Raw genomic sequence first — 25,940 nt, forward strand, 5'->3', positions numbered from 1 at the left:
CTCTGCGACAACATTAAATGCACCAATATTCTCATTATAGGGGGTCCCAGAAAGGGGAAGAGTGAGAGAAAGGACCCAAGAAGATATTTGAATAGATTATAGTCAAAAACTTTCCTAACATGGGAGAGGAAATAGCCACCCAAGTCCAGGAAGCGCAGAGAGTTCCAGGCAGGATAAACCAAAGGAGAAGCACGCCGAGACACATAATAATCAAATTGACAAAAATTAAAGACAGAGAAATTATTGAAAGCAACAAGGGAAAAATGACATATAACATACAAGGGAACTCCCACAAGGTTAACAGCTGATTCCTCAGCGGAAACTACAAGCCAGAAGGGAGTGGCACAATATATTTAAAGTGATGAAAGGGAAGAACCTACAACCAAGATTACTCTACCCGGCAAGGATGTCATTCAGATTCGATGGAGAAATCAAAAGCTTTACAGACAAGCAAAAGCTAAGAGAATTCAGCACCACCAATCCAGCTCTACAACAAATGCTAAAGGAACTTCTCTAAGTGGGAAAAACAAGAGAAGAAAAGGACCTACAAAAACAAACCCGTAACAATTAAGAAAATGGTAATAGGAACATACATATTGATAACTACCTTAAATGTAAATGGATTAAATACTCCAACCAAAAGACATAGACTGACTGAATGGATACAAAAGCAAGACCGGTATATATGCTGTGTGCAAGAGACCCACTTGAGACCTAGGGACACATACAGACTGAAAGTGAGGGGATGGAAAAAGATATTCGATGCAAATGGAAATCAAAAGAAAGCTGGAGTAGCAATTCTAATATCAGACAAAATAGACTTTAAAATAAAGACTATTACAAGAGACAAAGAAGGACACTACATAATCATCAAGGGATCAATCCAAGAAGAAGATATAACAATTGTAAATATTCATGCACCCAACATAGGAACACCTCAATACATAAGGCAAATGCTAACAGCTATAAAAGAGGAAATTGACAGTAACACAATAATAGTGGGGGACTTTAACACCTCACTTACACCAATGGACAGATCATCCAGACAGAAAATTAATAAGGAAACACAAGCTTTAAATGACACAATACACCAGATAGATTTAATTGACATTTATAGGACATTCCATCCAAAAACAACAGATTACACTTTCTTCTCAAGTGCACATGGAACATTCTCCAGGATTGATCACATTTTGGGTCACAAATCAAGCCTCGGTAAATTTTAAGAAAATTGAAATCATATCAAGCATCTTTTCTGACCACAATGCTATGAGATTAGAAATCAACAGGGAAAAAAACATAAAAAACACAAACACATGGAGGCTAAACAATACGTTACTAAATAACCAAAAGATCACTGAAGAAATCAAAGAGGAAATCAAAAAATACCTAGAGACAAATGACAATGAAAACACGACAATCCAAAACCTATGGGATGCAGCAAAAGCAGTTCTAAGAGGGAAGTTTATAGCTATACAGGCCTACCTCAAGAAACAAGAAAAATCTCAAATAAACAATCTAACCTTACACTGAAAGGAACTAGAAAAAGAAGAACAAACAAAATCCAAAGTTAGTAGAAGGAAAGAAATCATAAAGATCAGAGCAGAAATAAATGAAATAGAAACAAAGAAAACAATAAGAAAGATCAATAAAACTAAAAGCTGGCTCTTTGAGAAGATAAACAAGATTGATAAACCTTTAGCCAGACTCATCAAGAAAAAGAGAGAACTCATATCAATACAATTAGAAATGAAAAAGGAGACGTTACAACAGACACCACAGAAATACAAAGCATCATAAGAGACTACTACAAGCAACTCTATGCCAATAAAATGGACAACCTGGAAGAAATTGACAAATTCATAGAAAGGTATAACCTTCCAAGACTGAACCAGGAAGAAACAGAAAATATGAACAAACCAATTACAAGTAATGAAATTGAAACTGTGATTAAAAATTTCCAACAAACAAAAGTCCAGGACCAGATGGCTTCATAGGTGAATTCTATCAAACATTTAGAGAAGAGCTAACACCCATCCTTCTCAAAGACTTCCAAAAAATTGCAGAGGAAGGAACACTCCCAAACTCATTCTATGAGGCCACCATCACCCTGATACCAAAACCAGACAAAGACACTACAAAAAAAGAAAATTACAGACCAATATCACTGATGAATATAGATGCAAAACTCCTCAACAAAATACTAGCAAACAGAATCCAACAACACATTAAAAGGATCATACACCATGATCAAGTGGGATTTATCCCAGGGATGCAAGGATTCTTCAATATATGCAAATCAATCAATGTGATAAACCATATTAACAAATTGAAGAATAAAAACCATGTGATCATCTCAATAGATGCAGAAAAAGCTTTTGACAAAATTCAACACCCATTTATGATAAAAACTCTCCAGAAAGTGGGCATAGAGGGAACCTACCTCAACATAGTAAAGGCCATATACGACAAACCCACAGCAAACATCATTCTCAATGGTGAAAAACTGAAAGTGTTTCCTCTAAGATCAGGAACAAGACAAGGATGTCCACTCTCGCCACTATTATTTGGCATAGTTTTGTAAGTCCTAGCCACGGCAATCAGAGAAGAAAAAGAAATAAAAGGAATACAAATTGGAAAAGAAGAAGTAAAACTGTCACTGTTTGAAGATGACATGATACTATACATAGAGAATCCTAAAGATGCCACCAGAAAACTACTAGAGCTAATCAATGAATTTGGTAAAGTTGCAGGATACAGAATTAATGCACAGAAATCTCTTGCATTTCTATACACTAACAATGAAAGATCAGAAAGAGAAATTAAGGAAACAATCCCATTCACCACTGCACCAAAAAAGAATAGAATACCTAGGAGGTAAAAGACCTGTACTCAGAAAACTATAGGACATTGATGAAAGAGATCAAAGATGAACCAAACAGATGGAGAGATATACCATGTTCTTGGATTGGAAGAATCAATATTGTGAAAATGACTGTACTACCCAAAGCAATCTACAGATTCAATGCAATCCCTATCAAATTACCAATGGCATTTTTTACAGAACTAGAACAAAATAATCTTAAAATTTGTATGGAGGCACAAAAGACCCCAAATAGCCAAAGCAGTCTTGAGGGAGAAAAACAGAGCTGGAGGAATCAGACTCCCTGACTTCAGACTATACTACAAAGCTACAGTAATCAAGACAATATGGTACTGGCACAAAAACAGAAATATAGATCAATGGAACAGAATAGAAAGCACCTGTGGTCAACTAATCTATGACAAAGGAGGCAAGGACATACAATGGATTAAAAACGGTCTCTTCAATAAGTGGTGCTGGAAAAAGTGGACAGCTACATGTAAAAGAATGAAATTAGAACACTCCCTAACACCATACACAAAAATAAACTCAAAATGGAGTTTATTTTTTACATTTTTTACATTTAAAGACCTAAATGTAAGGCCAGACACTATAAAACTCTTAGAGGAAAACATAGAAAGAACACTCTTTGACATAAATCACAGCAAGATCTTTTTTGATCCACCTCCTAGAGTAATGGAAATAAAAACAAAAAACAAATGGGACCTAATGAAACTTAAACTTAAACTTTGCCAAGCAAAGGAAACTACAAACAAGACAAAAAGATAGCCCTCAGAATGGGAGAAAATATTTGCAAACGAATCAATGGACAAAGGATTAATCTCCAAAATATATAAACAGTTCATGCAGCTCAATATTAAAAACACAAACAACCCAACCCAAAAATGGGCAGAAGACCTAAATAGACATTTCTCCAGAGAAGACATACAGATGGCCAAGAAGCACATGAAAAGCGGCTCAACATCACTAATTATTAGAGAAATGCAAATCAAAACTACAATGAGCTATCACCTCACACCAGTTAGAATGGGCATCATCAGAAAATCTACAAACAACAAATGCTGGAGAGGGTGTGGATGAAAGGGAACCCTCTTGCCCTGTTGGTGGGAATGTAAATTGATACAGCCACTATGGAGAACAGTATGGAGGTTCCTTAAAGAACTAAAAATAGAATTACCATATGACCCAGCAATCCCACTACTGGGCATATACCTGGAGAAAACCATAATTCAAAAAGATACATGCACCCAATGTTTATTGCAGCACTATTTACAATAGCCAGGTCATGGAAGCAACCTAAATGCCCATCGACAGACGAATGGATAAAGAAGATGTGGTACATATGTACAATGGAATATTACTCAGCCATAAAAAGGAACGAAATTGGGTCATTTGTAGAGACGTGGATGGATCTAAAGACTGTCATACAGAGTGAAGTAAGTCAGAAAGAGAAAAACAAATATCGTATATTAACACGTATATGTGGAACCTAGAAAAATGGTACAGATGAACCGGTTTGCAGGGCAGAAATAAAGACACAGATGTAGAGAACAAACGTAGGGACACCAAAGGGGGAAAGTGGCTGGGGGGGATGGTGGTGGTTGGATGAATTGGGAGATTGGGATTGACATATATACACTAATATATATAAAATAGATAACTAATAAGAACCTGCTGTATAAACATATAAATAAAATAAAATTCAAAAATTCAAAAAAAATAAGAAAAGTAAAATTGGGCAGGGAATTCCCTGGTGGTCCAGTGGTAAAGAATCCACCTTCCAATGCAGGGGATACGGGTTCGATTCCCTGGTCGGGGAACTAAGATCCCACATGCCACGGGGCAACTAAGCCCGCGCACCTCAACTAGAAAACCTGCGGTGCCTCAAACTACAGAACCCACGCGTTCTTGAGCCCACGCACCAGAATGAAGAGCCCGCGTGCCACAATAAAAGATCCTGCATGCCACAACTAAGACCCGACGCAGCCAAAAATGACTAAATAAATAAATAAATTTTTTTTTAATTAAATAAAATTGGGCAAAGGATTCGGATATTTCTGAAAATCATATGCAAATGGCCAGTATGCATATGAAAAGATGCTCAGTATCACTAATCATTAATGAAATGCAAATTAAAAACTACAGTGAGGTACCACTTCACATTGACTAGGATGGCTGAAATCTAAAAGATAACAAGTTTGGGGAGGATGTGGAGAAATTCAAACCCTCATACACTGCCTCTGAGATAGTAAAATTGTGCAGCCACTTTAGAAAACAGTCTGGCAGTTCCTCAAAAGGTTAAACATTAAGTTACCATATGACCCAGCAACTTCACTCCTAGTTATATACCCAAGAGAAGTGAAAAAATATGTCCACACAAAATGTTTCACATGAATGTTCATAGCAGCTGAGCATTATTATAACTTTATTATTTATAATAGCCAAAAAATGGAAACAACCCAAGTGTCCAGTCAACTGGTAAGTGAATAAAGAAAATACAGTTTATCCGTAAAATGGAATACTATTTGTCAATAAAAGGAAACAAAGTACTAATATAAGCTATAATGTGGATGAATACTGAAGACATTATGCTAAATGAAAGAAGCCAGACACAAAATACTATATATTGTGATTCCATTTACATAAAATGTCCAGAAAAGGCAAATCTTTAGAGACGAAGTGGATTAATAGTTGCCTTGGGCTGGGGGTTGGAATAGGGAATGACACCTAATGAGTACAGTTTCCTTTTGGGGATGATAAAAATGATCTGGAAGTGGATTATGGTGATGATTGCACAACTCAAATTTACTAAAAATCATTGAATTACACTTAAAATAAGGTACACTGAAAATGAATTATAGGTACATAAATTATATCTCAAAAAAGCTAATAGGAACAAAAAAGGGAATGGGAAGATACCGGAAACTGAAACTTCTAGATTATTGCAAGAAGGCTTCTGCAGAGCCTCAAGAACATGACATTTGGGACAATATTATAAGGCACTGAAATGTGGTTTTGGGGGGTTTTTTTTTAATTTTATTTATTTATTTTTTATACAGCAGGTTCTTATTAGTTATCTATTTTATACATATTAGTGTATATATGTCAATCCCAATCTCCCAATTCATCCCACCACCACCACCACCCCTGCTTTCCCCCCTTGGTGTCCATATGTTTGTACTCTTCTTCTGTGTCTCTTTCTGCCCTGCAAACAGGTTCATCCATACCATTTTTCTAGATTCCACATATATGTGTTAATATACGATATTTGTTTGAAATGTGTTTTTTGAGAGAAGTTTTCATTTGATCGTGTACATACTTGGTAAGTTTATGTTATTACTTAATCTTTCATTTAATAAATGTATTCTCAGCACATCCTAGATGCTGGGAATGCCATAATGATCAAAACATCACAGATTCTGTCATCTCAGAGTTTCTGTTATATAGTTGAGATGAAAAACACAATAAAATCGTAATTAAAATTTTAATTACAACCTTTGATAATAAGGAAAGGTTTTTTTTTTTGGATTGGCTAACCTGCATTAAAGGGTTTTTCTATTTTTAAAATTTTTTTATTATTTTTTTTTTTGGCAACATTTAGTTAAAGAAGGTCCTTTTTATTTTTGCAATGTCATTCCATACAAAAGCAATAGAAACACAACAGTCTTAACAAGAAGTTTACAATTGAATATTTGAACAGAAAATCTGTACACATTATCATTCACAGCAATTTTACGTGGTAAATTAACTGATTGTTAAAAAAAATGTTCTTTCTAAATCTTCTGCTTTCTTAACTCTTGGAAACAGTATAGGTAGAAGGCCTACTTAGTGCTATTTACAAATACCAAATTAAGACTGTATAACTTACATAAACCCCATTAATTTACCAGCTCAATTTAATATCTTACTATCAGTGCTCTGTATGAAGAAAAAAACCAATCTTGACATATTGACAAACGGCCCAAACCCTAACCCTTTCCATAAAGATATTAAAGGTATCTGATTATGAGAACACTCGGTCAGATACCAGTAAAGAAAGCACAGTGAACATATGCTTAAGCCCAAACCAGCCATCTGACAAGTAGTAATTTAATGTCTAAAATACTTGTGGAAATCCAGTTATGGTACACTTGTCAGGTTGACTTCAAGGGTGCAGGAGATTAAGCAATTAAGATTGTTGCAAGATTGCTTCGAGTTCAATTTTCCTCGGATTTAGTTCCATTTACAGTTTAAAACACGCAGAATACACTCCCTATACATAAAATTAACGTTTCTTAAGAAAATAAGGCAAGAACAACAATTCACCATGAGGCTGTACACTATTAACAGAAACCTCCAGTTACAAACGCAGGATGCATGCTTGGCGGGCCACCTCCCACCTGGGGAGGCAGCGCTGCTCCCAGTGGCCTCCAGGTGGCGCCAGTTAGCTCATGGCTGAGAAGTCATGAAACTGAAGTCAGTTTCAAGGGTTCAGTTAAACAGGCTTTCAAGTCAAACTCGTCCTCTGCCGGACAGTCCACGTTTCTAACTTTCGTGGATGTGCCACAGTACATGTCGACGTTATCCTGAGAGCTCGTCTGGGACTCAGAGCTGCTCTCCGCGGATTCCATCTCCATCTCCCCGAGGTCAACAGGATGTATTTCTTGCAAATCACATCCTTCTTCCACTGGAAGATCCCAAAAATGCAGAGCCACCTTCCAGAGTTTGATCTGCTGGTCCCACGATCGTGGACTATACTTGAATTTGTTGGAGGTTTTGGGATGAATGCCAGGCTGTCAAAGGTGCCTTGGGACTTCTTTAATATAGCGATCGTAGGCGATGGTGTTCTTCCCATAGTCAATCTGCTTCTGTCTCCTCATCAGGACACTTTCATCGGTCTCCAAGTCAGCTGGCAATGTTGACATAGACTCCTTCGAATCCGAACTTCCTGATGATGATTTTCTCTCTCTTCCAGAGTCATTTATGAGGAGTTCCCTTTTATATCTTGCAATTTCGTTGTTAACTCTAGTCCTCATTTCATCTTCTTCAACTGCACTTGCCCAGTCTGAACATCTAGAACGGGGCTTAGGGCCTTCGGGAGTGGTAAAGCTACCGGGTCTGCGGTCGCCCAGCGGCCTCGCGGGGCCCTCAGCATCCTTGGACTTCCGGCGCCTCCCCTCAGCCATGCACTTGCGTCCATCTCGCGGCTGGCGGCGGGCTGTCGTCGCTGTCGTGGCGGCTCCCACACCCGGGGGACTTCACGGCTGGCAGGCCATGGCGACGCGGCAGGCGGGGTCGTGGGGGCCTGGGGTCCGGCGGTGGCGGTGGCGGCAGCGGAGACTTCCTCTCCGCGTGACACTGACGGACTCCATTATTTTTTTGTGTTTTTTTTTCTTTTATCTTTGTTGGAGTATAATTGTTTCACAATGCTGTGTTAGTGTCTGCTTTATAACAAAGTGAATCAGCTATACATATACATACATGCCCATATCTCCTCCTTCTTGCGTCTCCCTCCCACCCTCCCTATCCCACCCCTCTAGGTGGTCACAAACACCGAGTTGATTTCCCCGTATTATGCGGTTGCTTCCCACTAGCTATCTGTTTTACATTTGGTAGTGTATATATGTCCATGCCACTCTCTCACTTCCCCAAGCTTACCCATCCCCCTCCCCGTGTCCTCAAGTCCATTCTCTACATCTGCGTCTTTATTCCTGTCCTGACTCTAGGTTCTTCAGAACCTTTTTTTTTTTTTTAGATTGCATATATATGTGTTAGCATACGGTGTTTGTTTTTCTCTTTCTGACTTACTTCACTCTGTATGACAGACTCTAGGTCCATCCACCTCACTATAAATAACTCAATTTCGTTTCTTTATATGGCTGAGTAATATTCCATTGTATATATGTGCCACATTTTCTTTATCCATTCATCTGTCAATGGGCACTTAGGTTGCTTCCATGTCCTGGCTATTGTACATAGAGTTGCAATGAACATTGTGGTAGGTGACGCCTTTTCAATTATGGTTTTCAGGGTATATGCCAGTAGTGGGATTGCTGGGTCGTATGGTAGTTCTATTTTTAGTTTTCTAAGGAACCTCCATGCTGTTCTCCATAGTGGCTGTATCAATTTACATTCCCACCAACAGTGCAAGAGGGTTCCCTTTAATCAACACCCTCTCCAGCATTTATTGTTTGTAGATTTTTTTGATGATGGCCATTCTCACTAGTGTGAGGTGATACCTCATTGTAGTTTTGATTTGCATTTCTCTAATAATTAGTGATGCTGAGCATCCTTTCATGTGTTTGTTGGCAATCTGTATATCTTCTTTGGAGAAATGTCTATTTAGGTCTTCTGCCCATTTTTGGATTGGGTTTTTTTTTTTTTTTTTTGATATTGAGCTACATGAGCTGCTTTGAAATTTTGCAGATTAATCCTTTGTCAGTTGCTTCATTTGCAAATATTTTCTCCCATTCTGAGGGTTGTCTTTTCGTCTTGTTTAGGTTTTCCTTTGCTGTGCAAAAGCTTTTAAGTTTCATTAGGTCCCATTTGTTTATTTTTGTTTTTATTTCCATTTCTCTAGGAGGTGGGTCAGAAAGGATCTTGCTGTGATTTATGTCATAGACTGTTCTGCCTATGTTCTCCTTTAAGAGTTTGATAGTGTCTGGCCTTACATTTAGGTCTTTAATCCATTTTGAGTTTATTTTTGTGTATGGTGTTAGGGAGTGTTCTAATTTCATTCTTTTACATATAGCTGTCCAGTTTTCCCAGCACCACTTATTGAAGAAGCTGTCTTTTCTCCATTGTATATTCTTGCCTCCTTTATCAAAAATAAGGTGACCATATGTGCGTGGGTTTATCTCTGGCCATTCTATCCTGTTCCATTGATCTATATTTCTGTTTTTGTGCCAGTACCATACTGTCTTGATTACTGTAGCTTTGTAGTATAGTCTGAGGTCTGGGAGCCTGATTCCTCCAGCTCCGTTTTTCTTTCTCAAGATGGCTTTGGCTATTCAGGGTCTTTTGTGTTTTCATACAAATTGAAATTTTTTGTTCTAGTTCTGTGAAAAATGCCATTGGCGGTTAGTTGGATAGGGATTGCCTTGAATCTGTAGATTGCTTTGGGTAGTATAGTCATTTTCACAATGTTGATTCTTCCAGTCCAAGAACATGGTATATCTCTCAATCTGTATCCTCTTTAATTTCTTTCATCAGTGTCTTATAGTTTTCTGCATACAGGTCTTTTGTCTCCTTAGGTAGACAAAAGCTAGGTATTTTATTCTTTTTGTTGCAGTGGTAAATGGGAGTGTTTCCTTAATTTCTCTTTCAGAGTTTTCATCATTAGTGTATAGGAATGCAAGAGATTTCTGTGCATTAATTTTGTATCCTGCTACTTTACCAAATTCATTGATTAGCTCTTGTAGTTTTCTGGTAGTATCTTTAGGATTCTCTATGTCTAGTATCATGTCATCTGCAAACAGTGACAGCTTTACTTCTTCTTTTCCAATTTGGATTCCTTTTGTTTCTTTTTCTTCTCTGATTGCTGTGGCTAAAACTTCCAAAACTATGTTGAATAATAGTGGTGAGAGTGGACAACCTTGTCTTGTTCCTGATCTTAGAGGAAATGGTTTCAGTTTTTCACCATTGAGAACGATGTTGGCTGTGGGTTTGTCATATATGGCCTTTATTATGTTCAGGTATGTTCCCTCTATGCCCACTTTCTGAAGGGTTTTTATCGTAAATGGGTGTTAAATTTTGTCAAAAGCTTTTTCTGCATCTGTTGAGATGATCATATGGTTTTTATTCAATTTGTTAATATGGTTTATCACATTGATTGATTTGCATATATTGAAGAATCCTTGCATTCCTGGGATAAATCCCACTTGATCATGGTGTATGATCCTTTTAATGTGCTGTTGGATTCTGTTTGCTAGTATTTTTATAATTGTTGTATCTTCTTCTTGGATTGATCCCTTGATCACTATGTACTGTCCTTCCTTCTCTCTTGCAACATTCTTTATTCTAATATCTATTTTATCTGATATGAGTATTGCTACTCCAGCTTTCTTTTGATTTCCTTTTGCATTGAATATCTTTTTCCATCCCCTCACTTTCAGTCTGTATGTGTCTCTAGGTCTGAAGTGGGTCTCTTGTAGACAGCATATATACAGGTCTTGTTTTTGTATCCATTCAGCCAGTCTGTGTCTTTTGGTTGGAGTGTTTAATCCATTTACATTTAAGGTAGTTATCGATATGTATGTTCCTATTACCATTTTAATTGTTTTGGGTTTGTTATTGTAGGTCTTTTCCTTCTCTTGAGTTTCCTGCCTAAAGAAGTTCCTTTAGCATTTGTTTTAAAGCTGGCTTGATGGTGCTGAATTCTCTTAGCTTTTGCTTGTCTGTAAAGGTTTTAATTTCTCTGTCGAATCTGAATGAGATCCTTGCTGTGTAGAGTAATCTTGGTTGGAGGTTTTTCCCTTTCATCACTTTAAATATGTCCTGCCACCCCCTTCTGGCTTGCAGAGTTTGTGCTGCAAGATCAGCTGTTAACCTTTTGGGGATTCCCTTGTATGTTATTTGTTGCTATTCTCTTGCTGCTTTTAATATTTTTTCTTTGTATTTAATTTTTGATAGTTTGATTAATATGTGTCTTGGCGTGTTTCTCCTTGGATTTATCCTGTATGGGACTCTCTGCACTTCCTGGACTTGATTGACTATTTCCTTTACCATATTAGGGATGTTTTCAACTATAATCTCTTCAAATATTTTCTCAGTCCCTTTCTTTTTCTCTTCTTCTTCTGGGACCCCTATAATTCGAATGTTGGTGTGTTTAATGTTGTCCCAGAGGTCTCTGAGACTCCTCAATTCTTTTCATTCTTTTTTCTTTATTCTGCTCTGCAGTAGTTATTTTCACTATTTTATCTTCCAGGTCACTTATCCGTTCTTCTGCCTCAGGTATTCTGCTATTGATTCCTTCTACAGAATTTTTAATTTCATTTATTGTGTTGTTCATCATTGTTTGCTCTTTAGTTCTTCTAGGTCCTTGTTAATCATTTCTTGTATTTTCTCCATTCTATTTCCAAGATTTTGGATCATCTTTACTATCATTACTCTGAATTCTTTTTCAGGTAGACTGCCTATTTCCTTTTCATTTGTTTGGTCTGGTGGGTTTTTACCTTGCTCCTTCCACTGCTGTGTGTTTCTCTGTCTTCTCATTTTTCTTACCTTACTGTGTTTGGGGTCTCCTTTTCGCAGCCTGCATGTTCTTAGTTCCCGTTGTTTTTGGTGTCTGCCCCCAGTGACTAAGGTTGTTTCAGTGGGTTGTGTAGGCTTTCTGGTGGAGGAGACTGGTGCCTGTGTTCTGGTGGTTGAGGCTGGATCTTGTCTTTCTGGTGGGCAGGCCCACGTCCGGTGGTGTGTCCTGGGGTGTTTGTGACCTTATTATGATTTTAGGCAGCCTCTCTGCTAATGGGTGGGGTTATGTTCCTTTCTTGCTAGTTGTTCGGCATAGGGTGTCCAGCACTGTAGCTTGCTGGTCATTGAGTGGAGCTGGGTCTTAGCGTTGAGATGGAGATCTCTGGGAGAGCTTTTGCCATTTGATATTACATGGAGCCAGGAGGTCTCTGTTGGACCAATGTCCTGAACTTGGTTCTCCCAACTCAGAGGCACAAGCCTGACACCTGGCTGGAGCACGAAGACCCTGTCAGCCACACAGCTCAGAAGAAATGGAGACAAAGAAAGGAAGAAAGAAAGGAAGGAAGGGAGGGAGGGAGGGAGGAAGGAAGAAGGAAGGAAGGATGGAGGGAAAGGTAATAATAAAATAAAATAAAATAGCATTATTAAAATTAAAAAATAATTTTAAAAAATTAAAAAGTAATAAAAAAGAAAAAAAAAGAAAGAAGAGAGCAACCAAACCGAAAAACAAATCTACCGATGATAACAAGTGCTAAAAACTCTACAGAATAAAAACAGACAGTCAGAACCCTAGGACAAATGGTAAAAGCAAAGCTATACAGACAAGATCACACAAAGAAGAATACACATACAAACTCACAAAAAGAGAAAAAGGAAAAAAATATATATATATATATCTGTATATATAAAAAAAAGGAAGAGAGCAACCAAATCAATAAACAAATCTACCAGTGATAATAAAGGCTAAATACTAAACTAAGATAAATATAAATACAGAAAGAGATTAGATGCAGAAAGCAAACCCCAAGTCTACAGTTGCTCCCAAAATCCATTGCCTCAATTTTGGGATGATTCATTGTCTATTCAGGTATTCCAGAGATGCAGGGTACATCAAGTTGATTGTGGAAATTTAATCCACTGCTCCTGAGGCTGCTGGGAGAGATTTCCCTTTCTCTTCTTTGTTCATACAGCTCCTGGGGTTCAGCTTTGGATTTGGCCCTGCCTCTGCGTGTAGGTCGCCTACAGGACGGGGTTAAAGTAGCAGCTGATTAGGGGGCACTGGCTCACTCAGGCCAGGGGATGGAAGGGGTATGGAATGCAGGGCGAGCCTGCGGCGGCAGAGGCTGGCATGACGTTGCAACAGCCTGAGCCGTGCTGTGTGTTCTCCTGGGGAAGTTGTCCCTGGATCACGGAACCCTGGCAGTGGCGGGCTGCACAAGCTCCCGGGAGGGGAGGTGTGGATAGTGACCTGTGCTTGCACACAGGCTTCTTGGTGGCTGCAGCAGCAGCCTTAGCGTTTCATGCCCGTCTCTGGTGTCCGCTCTGATAGCTGCAGCTTGTGCCCGTCTCTGGAGCTCGTTTAGGCGGTGCTCTGAATCCCCTCTCCTCGTGCACCCCGAAAGAATGGTCTCTTGCCTCTTAGGCAGTTCCAGACTTTTTCCTGGACTCCCTCCCGGCTAGCTGTGGTGCACTAGCCCCCTTCAGGCTGTGTTCACGCAGCCAACTCCAGTCCTCTCTCTGGGATCCGACCTCCGAAGCCCGAGCCTCAGCTCCCAGCCCCCACCCATCCCAGCAGGTGAGCAGACAAGCCTCTCAGGCTGGTGAGTGCTGGTCGGCACCAATCCTCTGTGCAGGAATCTCTCCGCTTTGCCCTCTGCACCGCTATTGCTGCGCTCTCCTCCATGGCTCCGAAGCCTCCCCCCGCCACCCCGTCTCCGCCAGTGAAGGAGCTTCCTAGTGTGTGGAAACTTTTCCTCCTTCACAGCTCCCTCCCAGGGGTGCAGGTCCTGTCCCTATTCTTTTGTCTCTGTTTTTTCTTTTTTCCTTTGCCCTACCCAGGTATGTGGGGAGTTTCTTGCCTTTTGGGAAGTCAGCTCTTCTGCCAGCATTCAGTAGGTGTTCTGTAGGAGTTGTTCCACATGTAGATGTATTTCTGATGTATTTGTGGAAAGGAAGGTGATCTCCACGTCTTACTCCTCCGCCATCTTGAAGGTCTCTCATAAGGAAAGGTTTTGATTTGATAAATCTTTTTTCCTTTTTTAATAGAACTAAGGGTAAAACTTTTAAAAATAAGTTGGACATTAGAAAGTTCCCAAATTTGTTAATGTGCCCAGTTCTCTTTTTTTTGGCCTCACTGTGCAGCTTGTGGGATCTTAGTTCCCCGACCAGGGATTGAACCTGGGCCCACGGCAGTGAAAGAGCTGAGTCCTAAACACTAAACCACCAGGGAATTCCCATTAATGTGCCCAGTTCTAACTGTGTGTTTCCCAAGTTTGCTTTTAGAAACCCAGAGTGCATCCCTCTATATACACATAATTTTGAAACGGTTGTTAAGTTCCTGGATCTAACATAGGGCAGGCCACGTAAGCCTATTTTTATTATAGGTGAACCTTGAAGAAAGGCCCTGCATGTTTTCTTAGGTCAGACTCCCAAGACGATAGAAATAAAAGCAAAAATAAACAAATGGGACCTAATCAAACTTATAAGCTTTTGCACAGCAAAGAAAACCATAAACAAAATGAAGACAACCTAACGGAATGGGAGAAAATACTTACAAACTATGCAACCAACAAGGGCTTAAGTTCCAAAATATACAAACAGTTCATGCAACTCAATATCAGAAACACAAACAACCCAATCAAAAAATGGGCAGAAGACCTAAACAGACATTTCTCCAAAGAAGACATACAGATGGCCCACAAGCACATGAAGAAATGTTCAGCATCACTAATTATTAGAGAAATACAAATCAAAAGTACAGTGAGGTATCTCCTCTCAGCGGTCAGACTAGCCATCATTAAAAAGTCTACAGAGACTTCCCTGGTGGTCCAGTGGTTAAGAATCCACCTTCCAATGCAAGGGACGTGGGTTTGATCCCTGGTTGGGGAGATAAGATCTCACATGCCGCAGGGCAACTAAGCCCGCATGCCACAACTACAGAGCCCACGCGCTGTAGAGCTCGCACGGCCCAACTAGAGAGAAGCTCATGCGCCGCAGTGAAGAGCCCACGTGCCACAACAAAAGAGCCCATGTGCTGCAACTAAGACCTGATGCAGCCAAAAATAAATAAATAAATATTTTTTAAAAAATAAAAAGTCTACAAATAACAAATGCTGGAGAGGTTGTGGAGAAAAGAGGACCCTCCTACACTGTTGGCCAGAATTGGTGCAGGCACTATGAGAAACAGTATGGAGGGTCCTCAGAAAACTAAAAATAGAACTACTGTATGATCCAGCAATCCCACTCCTGAGCATATGTCTGGAGAAAACTCTAATTCAAAAAGATACATGCACCCCAGTGTTCATTGCAGCACTATTTACAATAGCCAAGACATGGAACCAACCTAAATGTCCATCGACAGAGGAATGGATAAAGAAGATGTGGTACATATATACAGTGGAATACTACTCAGCCATAAAAAAGGAGTGAAATAATGCCATTTTCAGCAATGTGGATGGACCTAGAGATTATCATACTAAGTGAAGTAAGCCAGAAAGAGAAAGACAAATCCCATATGATGTTACTTATATGTGGAATCTAAAATATGATACAAATGAATTTATTTACAAAACAACAGACTCACAGGCGCAGAAAACAAACGTATGGTTACCCAAGGAGAAAGGGGGTGAGGGAGGGATAAATTAGGAGTTTGGAACAAGCAGATAAAAACTACTATGTAGGGCTTCCCTGGTGGCGCAGTGGTTGAGAATCTGCCTGCTAATGCAGGAGACACGGGTTCGAGCTCTGGTCTGGGAAGATCCCACATGCCGCGGAGCAGCTGGGCCCGTGAGCCACAACTACTGAGCCTGCGCTCTAGAGCCTGTGCCCCGCAACGGGAGGGGCCGCGATAGTGAAAGGCCCGCGCACCGCGATGAAGAGCGGTCCCCGCACCGCGATGAAGAGTGGCCCCCACTTGCCGCAACTAGAGAAAGCCCTCGCACGAACCGAAGACCCAGCACAGCCAAAAATAAATAAATAAATAAATAAAATAAATTAAAAAAAAAAAAAACTACTATGTATAAAATAGATAAACAAGAAGGTCCTACTGTATAACACAGGGAACTATATTTAATATCCTATAATAAACCATAATGGAAAAGAATATGAAAAAGTATATATATGTATATATTTATATATATATATACTTATACAGAAGATAGAAGTGGAAAAGGAAAAAAAAGAATTTTCTCCTTTTTTCTGGGAAAATTCCAAACCTAGGCAGAATTCTGAAGTGAGCATGTCATGTGAGACTTCTCCCCTTCTCTGAACACATTTTTCTTGTTTCTTTCTTTACTATAGACCTGGCACCCAGTGCATTGTTGAATTAGACTGAAGTGCACAGTGGTGTGTGTGATGTAATGTGGCCAACAACCTCTTCCAGTAGATGATGCTAACCAGGAAGGGAGATGAATTTGCCCTGTCAGGCCTCTTCTTGGTGTGTTCTGTATGGACTGCCTCCCTCCTAGAGTAAATACATCAACTTAAAAGAGGAACATAGAGGACTGCAGATGAAAAAAGAGACAGTAATGTACATGCTGTGAGCATTTGCAGGCAGCATCACGTAGATAATGTAAGAGCAGAAGTCACGTTTTAAGAGATCTGAAAAGTATTCCAGAGAAGTTGGATGAAGTAACAAAATAAAGCATAAAGCTCTAAGAAAGAGGGAAATAATGCTAAAAATACAAAAATGGGGGATAAGTTGAGAATTCACAAAATATACTTGAGGAAAAGAAAAAAATTTTAATAGGGGATGAAATAAAAAGCCGGATAAATGAATGAGAATGTTTAAACAGGTTCCAGGTATTGATCATGTTATGTGTATGTTAGTTATACATGTTTCCTATGAACAGATGTATAGGACAATAGACACAGAGGGTTTTTTCCATGATTATATGAAAGTAAAAGGTGAAAATAAAAAAAGAACAATGGTGTGAATGAAAGAGGCTGTGTGTATCCACTTGCTTTATCTTCCCTCCTGGCTTAATGTAGGAACCCACCTGGGCTAGACTGCGAGCTTGGACTTGTGTTTCCTTGCCCCAAGAAGACTGGCACATATCAGCAGATGCCTCACCATAAAAGGGGCTTCACCACTCCAGTCTTTGTTTTATATATATACAAATTTGTTTATTTATTTTTGGCTGTGTTGAGTCTTCGTTGCTGCACACAGGCTTTCTCTAGTTTTGTAGCAAGTGGGGGCTGCTCTTCGTTGCAGTGCACAGGCTTCTCATTGCGGTGGCTTCTCTTGTGGCAGAGCATGGGCTCTAGGTGTGCAGGCTTCAGTAGTTTTGGTGCATGGGCTCAGTAGTTGTGGCTCACGGGCTCTAGAGCGCAGGCTCAGTAGTTGTGGTGCATGGGCTTAATTGCTCTGCAACATGTGGGATCTTCCCGGACCAGGGCTCGAACCTGTGTCCCCTGCATTGGAAGACGGATTCTTAACCACTGAGCCACCAGGGGAGTCCCACCACTCCAGCCTTGAGCACCTTGGAGTTCCTGCTTTCCCTTAGATTTTGACTGGGGCAAAATATGGTGAGTGAATCAAGCTACACGTTTCCTCTGCTGAAGGCTTTAAAAATATAATAGGTAGAAAGTGTTCCACTGAAGAAAGACTTAAAAATGGAAAGGAACACCCAGGACATGGTGAAATGTTCTTCCATGAAAACAATAACAACACCTAAATAGGATAACCAGGAATTTTGTGTAGAAAGAAGTATCCAAAAATTAACCATAAAATTGATATAGTCAAAGATGAAGTTAATGATCTTTAGGAGACACCAGTTGTAGATAATAGAATAACTAGGACAAGCTAGGAATATAACGTGAATTTATATAGCTGTTTGTTAAGAGTCTCTCACCTACTGAGAGACTAAAATCTAAACACAAAAGAGTACATACTGTGTGATTCCATTTGAATATGAAATTCTAGAATAAGGAAGATAAATCTGTAATGATGGAAATCAGATCTGTGGTTAGGAGTGGTGATTAACTGCAAACGGGTACAGGGAATTCTCTGGGGATAAAGAAATGTTCTGTATCTTGATTAGGATGGTGGTAACAAGGGTATATTCATTTGTCCAAACTCTTTGACCTATACACATGGGTGCATTTTTAATGTAAATTTACGTCTCAGTTTTTTTAAAAAGATTAACAAAGTCTAAGATAATTTTTCTTAGAAAGTTTTTCTTGGATGTCTTGTATTTATAAGAAATATATGGTTTTTAATGGTTTGTGAACCATAAATTATAAAACACAGCAGTCTAATTACTGGTGTCTCTTTTTCTGAGCATTTTTGAAGCAAAAGTAGAATACTAACTACTGTGAAGATGCTGATGTATTGTCCAGGGAGCAGGAACTGGTCTAAGAAGAATGAGGCCACCAAACACACTTCAAGAAACACTGCTGCATGGTTAAGGATCCACCTGCCAATGCAGGGGACACAGGTTCGATCCCTGGTCTGGGAAGATCCCACATGCCACAGAGCAACTAAGCCTGTGTGCCACAACTACTGAGCCTGCATTCTAGAGCCCGTGAGCCACAACTACTGAGCCTGCGTGCCACAACTACTGAAGCCCGCGTGCCTAAAGCCTGTGCTGTGCAACAAGAGAAGCCACTGCAAGGAGAAGCTCACGCACCACAACGAAGAGAAGCCCTTGCTCGCAAGAACTAGAGAAAGCCCGCACGCAGCAACGAAGGCCCAATGCAGCCAAAAAAATAAACAAATAAATTAAAATAAATAAATTTATTTTTTTAAAAAAAAGAAACACTGCTGCAGCCCATCTAACTGTGGTGTATTGTGTGAAGCTCTGGTCCTCTGTGGGGCCAAATCTCTATCCCTTTTGTATCTTGGTGATAAATCCCATTGCTGATAAAAATTAAAAAAAAACTCAGATATTTGTCTTTTTCTTTCTTTTTTTAAAAAATAAACTGATTATGATTAAAAATCTTCCAACAAACAAAAGCCCAGGACCAGATGGCTTCACAGGCGAATTCTATCAAACATTTAGAGAAGAGCTAACACCTATCCTTCTCAAACTCTTCCAAAATATTGCAGAGGGAGGAACACTCCCAAACTCATTCTACGAGGCCACCATCACCCTGATACCAAAACAAGACAAAGATGTCACAAAGAAATAAAACTACAAGCCAATATCACTGATGAACATAGATGCAAAATAGACATTTCTCCAAAGAAGATATACAGATTGCCAACAGACACATGAAAGAATGCTCAACATCATTAATCATTAGAGAGATGCAAATCAAAACTACAATGAGATATCATCTCACACCAGTCAGAATGGCCATCATCAAAAAATCTAGAAACAATGAATGCTGGAGAGGGTGTGGAGAAAAGGGAACACTCTCGCACTGTTGGTGGGAATGTAAATTGATACAGCCACTATGGAGAACAGTATGGAGGTTCCTTAAAAAACTAAAAATAGAACTACCATACGACCCAGCAATCCCACTACTGGGCATATACCCTGAGAAAACCGTAATTCAAAAGGAGTCATGTACCAAAATGTTCATTGCAGCTCTATTTACAATAGCCAGGACATGGAAGCAACCTAAGTGTCCATCATCGGATGAATGGATAAAGAAGATGTGGCACCTATATACAATGGAATATTACTCAGCCATAAAAAGAAACGAAACGGAGGTATTTGTAGTGAGGTGGATGGAGTTAGAGTGTGTCATACAGAGTGAAGTAAGTCAGAAAGAGAAAAACAAATACAGTATGCTAACACATATATATGGAATCTAAGGGGAAAAAAAAAAAGGTCATGAAGAACCTAGTGGCAAGACGGGAATAAAGACACAGACCTACTAGAGAATGGACTTGAGGATATGAGGAGGGGGAGGGGTAAGATGTGACAGGGTGAGAGAGTGGCATGGACATATATACACTATCAAATGTAAAATAGATAGCTAGTGGGAAGCAGCCGCATAGCACAGGGAGATCAGCTCGGTGCTTTGTGACCACCTAGAGGGGTGGGATAGGGAGGGAGACGCAAGAGGGAAGAGATATGGGAACATATGTATATGTATAACTGATTCACTTTGTTATAAAGCAGAAACTAACACACCATTGTAAAGCAATTATACTCCAATAAAGATGTTAAAAAAATAAAAAAATAAACTGATTAGTTTGAAATTTAGGCTGAGATTAGAGATTTCAGGACCTATGGAATTACATAAAGAGGAAAATGGTTTTCACGTGAATGAAGTCAGAAATGCCAAGTAAGATCCAACAGTGCACTGTATGTTCTATTTCTTCTCTTCATTCCCACAAAGAGCAATTACTAAATAACTTTTACATTTGTAATACCTAAATAGCAAAGAATGCTTATTATGATGATGTTGAATAGTAGCTTTCTTTTTAAAGATTGTCTTACTTTAAAAGATTATTCATACTCATGCTGAAAAGATATTATAATGAAAATATTATAAAATTAATATATCACTAGACCAGGATTAATATCTTGGAATAATACACCATCTACTTAGACTGTTGGGACAACATATCAGTTGTAGCTAAGCAATTCCATTTACCAAAAGACAGGGGGGAAATTCCTAAAACGTGTTCTGCATCAGCATATCCCCTGCCAACTCCCATTCTTCTGGTAATTGGTTGTAAGGCCCTAACAAGAAGGGTGGACTCACAGGAAAGTTGTCAGCAGCCAGACCCCAGGAACACTGAGGCAGATGTCTCTTCCTTCTGATGACAGTGCTACCTCTAATACTCCATGCCTGTGTCTCTGTTCAGAATTCCCCCAGAGTTTGTTGGTGGTGCCACCCAGTACAAGGACCCCTACAGCGTAGCATTCTCACACCACTGGCTCACTCCCAGCTGGCCTATAATGATAGTTGCCTTTGGCCAAGATAGGTTTCCTGCCTCTGGTGGCCAGGTTGGCAGGTCACTTGACACAAAGCTTGGCAGTGTGTGCAGAGGAGCTCCCTGAGGAAGGAGCATTTGGTTTTGTAGAATCCTCTACAGAGACTTGATCTTTGCTAGGTCATCTTTTATGTTATCTACTACTTTTTTTAATGTCATCCCTCTCCCCGACCCCTCGCCAAAATGCACACACACACACACACACATTATAGCCTTAGTATTTTGCCCTAACTCTTAGAGTTTTCAGACACTTCAGTATCTATCATCTCATTTTATCCTTCCAGGAATCCCTTGAAGTTGATAGGATAAGCATTGTCCCATTGATAATGGGACAGATGGACCAAGTATTGACATCTAGCTAGTGACATCCTGGGAACAACACAGAAAGTTGCTGACTGCAAACCAGTCCCTTTTTCCACCATAAAAGTTTCTGTTTGCCTATTTCTTCTCTATTAGCCCTCCCAGGATGTACATTTAATCTCTTATTTCCTAAGGTGAGAGTTACTTTACCAAGACAAATTTATCCAGTGAGGGGTATTTCTAAAGGACTGAAGGATAGTCATCTAAGTCTTGACTGTAGGAAGAGTCATTAAGTGAAGCCCTGTCAGCAGTATGGAAGAGTTAAGTTTTGGCAGCTGTAATTTTCTTATAGCTGTACAATATATGTGCTAGATATATTTAGTAAAGTACTGCTTAACTCCTTCCTTCTCTTCCAAGAAGATCTGAGTGTAAGAAAAAGGAAATTATATATTTGAATAAAAGCACTTGCAGAAAATGGTTGAATGTTCAAAACTAAATATTATCCATTATTTATGTTTGGAATTTCTTAGGAGTTTCCATGGGATGAAGTAGGTCTTTACAGTTCCTGGTATAAGTTATTAGAAGTTGGAAATTAAAGTAATAATAACACTGAGGCTTCAGATACAACCAGTCAGTATCTCAATGTTGTCTATAATATAAATATACTCTTCCAACAAGGACATGAAAGATCTGCAAACACATTTGTAATGTACCTTGTATAAATAAAAGTAGAAGCATTTTGTTTGGAGGAGTTTTGTTTAGTTTTGTTTTGATTTTGGCAGTAGTCATAGTTGTAATCCAGTTACCATTATGTGGTCTTGATAATCAAGACTGGCAGTTGCTCTTTATTTTGTAATGAATCAAAACGACAAGGAAAGTTCAAGCATGAAGGTATGATGAGCCACTTTATCACTATAGCTCATCACCTAAAGAAGGGGGCAACCTCCATTCATGGAATTTTAACTGTGTAGTGATCAGTAGGTAGTAGCAATCTAATCGACAAAAATAGTCCCCTTTTTAGTGTTTAAACAATATTTGCTGTTTTTTTATTATAAAGACTAGAGCATATGGGCTGAGGGCACTGGCTTTGGGGTTGGAGAGGCCTTGACTCCCATACATACTTGGTCAGTCATGGCTATGTGACCAAAACTCTTAAGTTTTGGTTTCCTTATCTATAAGATGGGGGAGATGTTATGGTACCTATAGAAATTTTATGTAAGAATTAAATAAAATAAAGCCGGTAAAATGCTTAGAACAAGGCCTGATTTTTTTTTTTTTTTTTTTTGGCCGCACCATGCAGCTTGCAAGATCTCAGTTCCCTGACTAGGGATTGAACCCCTGCCCCCGGCAATGGAAGCACAGAGTCTTAACCACTGGACCACCAGGGAATTCGCCCGAGTCTGATTTAATAAAGTGTTTAAAAAAAAAAAAAAAAAAAGAAGAAGAAGAAGAAAATCAAAATGGCTAGTAAACCACAAGTCATTATTAACATTTTGATATGTTGGCTTTCAGGCTTTTTTCTGCTACACACACATACACACACACACACACACACACACACACACACACCTATATGTACACATATATTTACATATATAATCCACCTTTTTTTCAACCCTTTACAAAATCGGGATCAATTTTATATACAATTTATATCCTGCTTAATTTTCCTATATATCTTTATTAAAATTTAAAATTTATTGAAAACAGGTTTTCATGACCAAATAATATTGTAACATATGACTCTATGTAATTATTTAATCGTTATCTCCTTGTGAGACATCTAAGTTATTTCCAATATTTTACCATTATAAATATTATTACTTTAAAGGTTAAAGAGTTTTTAAAATCTTAACTTTTTTTTCCTTTTTACTTCTTTGACGTTGAACATTTTCATATATTGATGTTTATTGATTATTGGCATTATTTCAGTGAAATCATGCCAGTACCTCTCTGTGAATACCTTTTTGTAAAGCTTTTTAGGTAGGATCTCAAGCTTCTGGAGTAGTTTCAGGTACATAATAAGTACTCAATAAATATTTGTGGCGTGATTAATGAATAAATGGCAAGGATATTAACCCTATGTCTATCATATTTGTTTCAAGCCTTAAGGAAAAATTTGCCTCTGTACATGTACAAAGATAATGCTATCTTGGTTTTTAGCCTTTATAACCTAATTTTTTCCCATTCTTTTCTTTCCCCACAGTTCATCCATGAGCTCGGATTTCCCACATTACAACTTCAGGATGCCTAATATTGGATTCCAGAATCTGCCACTCAACATATATATTGTGGTTTTTGGCACTGCTATATTTGTCTTCATCCTTAGTTTACTCTTCTGTTGCTACTTGATTAGGTAATCAATTTTCATTCTGTGTTGCTTCAATATATGTTAAGCAATCAATAATAAATCAACTTTCTGCCCTTAGGTTAAAATGTTTTATACATATGATAATTAGCAAATTTTCTAAAATTAAGGTGGCTTAACATTTTAACCTTCTGTGAGTTACTAATCAGTAAAACGCCTTTATTCAATCTTCAGTCTTATCTGCTGAGGAGGTATTTTACACTAGAGGAGAAAATTGTCCACATTTGTTTTTCTAACATATTAGCACCTAGCCCAGAGACACTTATGTTATTGTCCCCAAGATTTAATCTACTTTCACAGAAATTTCAAGATTGCTTTTCAGGAGGGTGTTAGCTAAAGTCATTAGGGATCAGAAAACAATGTCCAAACAAGATACAAGGCTTTAAACAGATTTTTGTGGTTTCTCAAGAATATATGAAGCTCCCATTTGTTGTTGAATTGGTCAGGTGTACAGGTGATTGATTATCTGCATAAAACACTATTCGACAAGCTTTGTAGCACATGTACAGACAAGTGATAAAGGATAAAATACCCACTAGAAGGAGTAATGGATTTGGCCAGTAAACTTTCATGGTTGACTGACTCATAATTGTTTAAGCAAGCATTTTTCTCTTTCTAAGTTTTTAAATAGGGCCTAATTTTCTTCTTTTTTTTCATTTTAATACTTTTTTAAAATTTTTATTTTATATTGGAGTAGAGTTAATTAACAATGTTATGTTAGTTTCAGGTGTACAGCAAAGTGATTCAATTATACATATACATGTATACTTTTTCAAACTCTTTTCCCATTTAGGTTTTTTTTTTTTTTTTTTTTTCCTCAAACATCTTTATTGAAGTATAATTGCCTTACAATAGTGTGTTAGCATCTGCTTTATAACAAAATGAATCAGTTATACATATACAATATGTTCCCATTTCTCTTCCCTCTTGCATCTCCCTCCCTCCCACCCTCCCCATCCCACCCCTCTAGGTGGTCACAAAGCACCGAGCTGATCTCCCTGTGCTATGCGGCTGCTTCCCACTAGCTATCTATTTTACATTTGGTAGTGTATATATGTCCATGACACTCTCTTACCCTGTCACATCTCACCCCACCCCCTCCCCATATCCTCAAGTCCATTCTCTAGTAGGTCTGTGTCTTTGTTCCTGTCTTGCCACTAGGTTCTTCATGGCCTTTTTTTTTTTTTTTCCCTTAGATTCCATATATATGTGTTAACATACTGTATTTGTTTTTCTCTTTCTGACTTACTTCACTCTGTATGACAGACTCTAACTCCATCCACCTCATTACAAATACCTCCATTTCATTTCTTTTTATGGCTGAGTAATATTCCATTGTATATATGTACCACATCTTCTTTATCCATTCATCCAATGATGGACATTTAGGTTGCTTCCATGACCTGGCTATTGTAAATAGAGCTGCAATGAACATTTTGGTACATGACTCTTTTTGACCTATGGTTTTCTCAGGGTATATGCCCAGTAGTGGGATTGCTGGGTCGTATGGTAGTTCTATTTGTAGTTTTTTAAGGAACCTCCATACTGTTCTCCATAGTGGCTGTATCAATTTACATTCCCACCAACAGTGCAAGAGTGTTCCCTTTCCTCCACACCCTCTCCAGCATTTACTGTTTCTAGATTTTTTTTTTTTCAAACATCTTTATTGAAGTATAATTGCCTTACAATAGTGTGTTAGCATCTGCTTTATAACAAAGTGAATCTGTTATACATATACAATATGTTCCCATTTCTCTTCCCTCTTGCATCTCCCTCCCTCCCACCCTCCCCATCCCACCCCTCTAGGTGGTCACAAAGCACCGAGCTGATCTCCCTGTGCTATGCGGCTGCTTCCCACTAGCTATCTATTTTACATTTGGTAGTGTATATATGTCCATGACACTCTCTTACCCTGTCACATCTCACCCCACCCCCTCCCCATATCCTCAAGTCCATTCTCTAGTAGGTCTGTGTCTTTATTCCCGTCTTGCCACTAGGTTCTTCATGGCCTTTTTTTTTTTTCCCTTAGATTCCATATATATGTGTTAGCATACTGTATTTGTTTTTCTCTTTCTGACTTACTTCACTCTGTATGACAGACTCTA

General features: G+C 38.8%; 1 protein-coding gene and 1 pseudogene across 1 annotated transcript in view; one reads left to right on the forward strand and one right to left on the reverse strand.

Moving 5' to 3' along the window:
* RNF24 (ring finger protein 24) overlaps positions 1–25,940 on the forward strand; it is a 155,765-nt gene that overhangs the window by 75,005 nt on the left and 54,820 nt on the right. The window contains exon 2 of the mRNA XM_007195885.2: positions 23,674–23,823. Coding sequence (XP_007195947.1) covers positions 23,681–23,823 — 143 coding nt within the window. The 5' untranslated portion in view covers positions 23,674–23,680. The remainder of the gene's footprint in view (positions 1–23,673; positions 23,824–25,940) is intronic.
* On the reverse strand, positions 7,327–8,139 carry LOC103016060 (histone RNA hairpin-binding protein-like; annotated as a pseudogene).

Source organism: Balaenoptera acutorostrata, chromosome 15 (genome assembly GCF_949987535.1).
Source record: "Balaenoptera acutorostrata chromosome 15, mBalAcu1.1, whole genome shotgun sequence".
NCBI lineage: Eukaryota > Metazoa > Chordata > Mammalia > Artiodactyla > Balaenopteridae > Balaenoptera > Balaenoptera acutorostrata.